This window comes from Montipora foliosa, chromosome 2 (genome assembly GCF_036669935.1).
Source record: "Montipora foliosa isolate CH-2021 chromosome 2, ASM3666993v2, whole genome shotgun sequence".
NCBI classification, from domain to species: Eukaryota; Metazoa; Cnidaria; class Anthozoa; order Scleractinia; family Acroporidae; genus Montipora; species Montipora foliosa.
This window is the reverse complement of record NC_090870.1, coordinates 50,419,522-50,424,521: the sequence shown is the minus strand read 5'-3', so window position 1 is coordinate 50,424,521 and position 5,000 is coordinate 50,419,522. Positions and strand designations below refer to the sequence as shown.

General features: G+C 42.1%; 1 protein-coding gene and 1 non-coding gene across 3 annotated transcripts in view; both read right to left on the bottom strand.

The window, feature by feature from the left end:
- Positions 1-293: 293 nt before the first annotated feature.
- The window catches only part of LOC137990919 (zinc finger protein 571-like), a 12,765-nt gene continuing 8,058 nt past the window's right edge, over positions 294-5,000 (bottom strand). Inside the window, exons 7-8 of one of the 2 annotated variants that reach the window (XM_068836037.1) lie at positions 2,169-2,869; positions 294-1,414 (exon numbers count right to left, since the gene is read on the bottom strand). In XM_068836037.1, coding sequence (XP_068692138.1) covers positions 1,107-1,414; positions 2,169-2,869 — 1,009 coding nt within the window. In that variant the 3' untranslated portion in view covers positions 294-1,106. The remainder of the gene's footprint in view (positions 1,415-2,168; positions 2,870-5,000) is intronic. The other variant, XM_068836038.1, reaches the window with a different exon arrangement.
- Trnap-ggg (transfer RNA proline (anticodon GGG)) lies at positions 4,050-4,123 on the bottom strand. Its single transcript has one exon. It is a non-coding gene; the product is annotated as a tRNA-Pro (tRNA).

The following is a 5,000-nucleotide window of genomic DNA, read 5'->3' as shown; positions in this document are numbered from 1 at the left end:
TGGTCATTTTAACCGTACTCCGGGACGACGGCCAACTTTCGCGACCCGCCCACCACCCCTGGTGGCGGTTGACAGCACTCTACGTTTATCCTCGTTGCATGCCTATTGCCTCAGCAGTCGCGAACTCTTCCCATAACTTAACCTTTTGCGATGGGGTAATGAGTATGCAGTGAGGATATTATACTAGATCTCACAAATATGCTTATCAAACTCATTAATAATTCATTAAGTCGGTCACCTGCCTCATAATGTGCGCGCGTTTGGATACCATTAAAATACAGTGCACATTATGTGGAGAGAGTCACATATATTACTTAATTCAAATATGTATATGTATCGTTTCATTGAAAAAAACATTTACATTGCATAATAATTCATTTAGAATAGTTCAAAAACTCAGGCTCCGTGCTTCGTAGGGTATCCTGACACTGAGAAACGCTTTCATTTGCTTCGTCGTTTTTGATGTGTTACGAAAAGAAGAACAGAGACTGGGAACGAGATTTGCCCACCCAAGCAGGGTTGGCGCAGTGGTGAGAGCACTCGCCTCTCACCAATGTGGCCCAAGTTCGAGTTCCCGACCCGACGCCATCAATGGGTTGACTTTGTGTTGGTTTTCTACCCTGCTTCGAGGATATTTTCTCCGGTTTTCCTCTCTCAGCAAAAAACCAGCATACAGCTGATTCCAGCTGGCTTACATGGGCCATATAGCGGCTGCCAGATACGCCATAGTATGCTTTCGGTTCGATCTTATTGAGCTGCGTCGTTGCTGTATTTTGCGACGCTTAGCGAGACTTCTTACAGGCCTCGCGAAATTTCTCATCGGCTTTTTGCACGTCCATTGGCTCTCTTTATCAGACCCTACTATGATGAATTTAATGTTGTTTTTTACAGCTGTGAGCTACCGTAGGCTTTTACGTTTTATCAGTAAGGCAGCATTAAGCTACCTAGCGACAAACGGAGTAGCATTAGAGAATGAAGGACCAGAATAGATAAACTCTTTGTAACCTAACTTGATTTGTTGTTATCAATAATTATTTAAAATTATTTTAAAAACTCGTTCCCGTTATTTGTTTCATGCCCATATCGGGTTTAAGGCTTCTCCCCTTTCATTTTAAAGTTTTATCTTGAAGCCGGGAGACAACTGCTTCGATTCCAATCTTGGCAGAGAGTCGCCTCAGGGCTGAAAGAGCCTCGGAGCCTGTTTCCCCCGCATTCGCATTGTTTCGTTCATCTGGATGTAGATATCTCTTTGGTGTCTCCTTGCTGCCGGGATGAGCGGTAACGGGTGAGTTATGAAGATGTGAAATCCTCGGGACTACCCCTACGGGATATCCCGTCAAGTCTCCACCTTCACGTGAGTTGTTGTTGGCTTCGTCAAAAGACTTTGGTGCAGAAACGGAGGTCGACTGTGAAACTAAAAATAAACAGTTAAGAATGACTAAACAATTTGACACATTCCAGAGATTCCACGTTGCCGTGTTTATTTGGGTTCTTTCAGCCTTTGGAATTCTTCTGCCCTCCTCTGTCACTAAGTCAAATTCTTTCACTATTTCGTAACAGTCTTGAGAACTCTATGCTTAACTCTTACACTCTCTGATTATCTAGCCAAGCGTACAAAGAAATATTTTTATCCTAAAGAACGAAATTTTCTCTCATGTTCATGTTGTATTTTTTTTCCATTGGGATTATCGACTAGATATCGATTATCCACTGCTACTTGGATGATCTCAGCTTGCTCACTGTCTAAATGTTTGTACTCTATTTCCTTTAGTCCGACATGATTTTTGTTTTTTCGAAATGCTTTTATTCTGTATTTGTGTTGTTTTGAGTCGAATCGAATGAATTATCTTGCATCCTGTCTTGTATCTCCGACATCTGTCGTGAATGGGCCATTTCCGAGTTCATGTCTGCCTCCTCTTCAAAGCGAGTCTAATTGCGAAGTTTTTGTTATGGTAATTAGTTTTCATTCAGATGTAAAGTAGAACTAATTACCATCATAAAAACATCGCTCTTACACTCGTTTTGAAGAAGACGCAGACAGGAACTCGGAAATGGCCTATTAAGGATTTTAGGTAAGGGTTTTAGGCAGCGGCACACAAACCCCCACCCACTTCTTTCTGGGAGTACCCCCACCCCCCCGATTAAGCATAACTGCTCGCAAAGCGTACCTTGAAATGCAAGCTGATGATGATCTTTAATCTGATGCTCTCGTAGTCGATGTTTGTGACCAAACCGTCTTCCACAAGCTGAGCACTGAATTTTGAGAAACTGTCGACGAGTTTTCGCCTTTGTTGAACTTTCTGCGGAGGATGAAGAATGCTTCTGCTTTATATGTGCCTCAAGTCGTCGGTTGTACACGAAAATTTTCGGGCAATGTTCGCAACGAAACTCACCCCGTTTGTTCTGTTTGCGACTCTTTCGACAGTCGTGATCGCTTTTCGTAACGGCGCTCGGTTTCGTCGAACTGTTTTCGGATGACGGAGGATGTTTCTTGGTGACATGTGCCTCTAATCTTCGACTGTAGGTGAAAACCCTCGGGCAGTGTTCGCAGCGAAACTCGCCTCGCAGTCTCGGCCGAGATGTCTTACGCGCTGCAAGATGTGAGTTCGCGCGCTCGACGGTCTTTTTCACGCACATCAAGCGATGCTTCCGCATTCCTCGCGTAGACACCAGCTCCTTGCCACACAGTTCACATTTTTGCACTCTCTCTTCCTTCTTCCTGTGTGTATCAATATGCCTGTGATAGTTGGAGCTTTGGATAAATGACTTTGAGCAGACGTGACACTTGTATGGCTGGTTGCCTTGGTGCATCGAAACGTGTAACTTAAAAGTGGAGCGATGAGTGAATTTCTTGTCGCACTGGGTACAACTGGGAAAAGAGACAAGAGAAATGTTCTTCATTCAAAATGTTGGACTTTTAGTGGAATTCTAAGCATCTTGTTGTTAACTGTTAATGACGAAGTATAGATAACACGGAATATTGCAATATAGTTTTTAGACACAGGGATGGCTTCTTTTAGCATTGTAACACTACTGACTAAAAAAAAGATTGAGCAATGTAGAGAACCAACAAACTCAACCCACATTTGACGCCGAGTCTGGGACTCGAACCCGGGCCACATTGGTGGGAGGCGAATGCCACTGCGCCATTTCTGCTCCCCGTATACGTATACGGCTAAAATTGTACATCTTTGAGCGAGTTTCAATCGAGTGTCGTAAAACCAAAACTAAAGTAATTACTTTGGCCAATCAAAAGGGACGGAGACAATCCAGTAAACCAAACAAAACTCGAAGTAATTACACGTAGCCGACACAAAGCGCAGGAAAATGTGCACGCGCAGGCCACAATAGCCCTTTTTACGGTTAGTATTTCTCATTTGCATTACAATATAATGTAGCAAGTATGAGGCAATTTCGGGCCATTTTGTAGTTATAACCCGAAATTGCCTCGCACCCACGTTAGATTACATTGTAATGCAAATGAGAAAAACTAACCGTGAAAAGGGCTATTGGTCTTGGTTTCACTTCTGATGGCTTGAAAAAATGAAGCGAGAACTTTGAACCAATCACTGAGACGAAACCAAAACCAAAGCAATTCGCTAATTACTTTCGACACTCAATTGAAAACCGCTCTATGGGGCCTTGTCGGAAAATTAGTAAAATGTAGTCAGGACCGAAATGTTTATTTGAAGTGCGGGTTAAAGACGAAAGATTGAAGTGATGCTCGCACTTATCAGGATAATTTGAGCAACTGTCTCTTAGAGCGGTTTCAATTGAGTGTCGAAAGTAATTAGCGAATTACTTTGGTTTTGCATTACTTCACTCAGTGATTGGTTCAAAATTCTCGCGCCAGTTTTTCAACCAATCAGAAGTGAAACCAAAACCAATTGTGGCTCGCGTGTGCACATTTTCCCGCGCTTTGTGTCGCTACGTGTAATTACTTCGAGTTTTGATTGGTTTACTGGATTGTCTCCGTCCTTTTTGATTGGCCAAAGTAATTACTTTGTTTTGGTTTTACGACACTCATTTGAAAACCGCTCTATATCAGGCGGCTTCGATGGGATTCAAACCCATGACCTCTGCGATGCCCGGTGCAATGCTCTACCAACTGAGCTATGAAGCCACACAGTTGGGAGCAGGTCAATAATTTGTTAAGCTCATGTGTTCCCTTGAAAGGACTGATGTAGGAAGAAATGTTTACCTGAAGTGTGGGTTGAAGCCGCCTGAATGATTTTTTAGGTGTCTCTGTGTGACAGTTACTTAAATTATTCTGAGCATCACTTCAATCTTTCGTCTGAACCCACACTTCAAATAAATGTTTCTTTCCTACATCAGTTCTTTCACGGGAACACATGATCCCAACAAATCGACCTGCTACCAACTGCTTGGCTTCATATAATAGCTCAGTTGGTGGAGCAGTGCACCAGCATAGCAGTGGTCAGGGGTTCGAATCCCGTTGAAGCCTCCTGATACAAGAGACAATTGCTCAAATTATCCTGATAAATGCGAGAATCACTTCAATCTTTCGTCCATAACCATAATAAAATATGTATATACATATATAATATGAAGATAATATATATAATATTCTCAATATTTGAAATATAAATTCTTGTTCTTTGAACAAAGTGCACATCATGCTAGACATAAAATGACACCCAACGTGCTGTTGCCATGGCAACAGTTTTGCTTCAGGATGTACGACCCTAGAAAAAAATATTTGGGACTTCTCAAGTTTCCTCCCTTTGGACAATAACTACAACAAAGGCCCAACAATAACTCCTCCCCCTTTCCCACTCAAAGCAAAGTTACCCCTCAACATTGTTGTTTTGAATGGCGAGGGGATCCAGAAAAAAAAAAGACTTACTTGATGGAAACAATAATTTTTCAGCTACGGAGACAAAACTAAAAGGCGTCTTAACAATTTCGATCAGGATTTTAGCTTGTTCTTTATCAATATTTATCAACATATCACAGTTTACCATTGTCTACCAAATCTG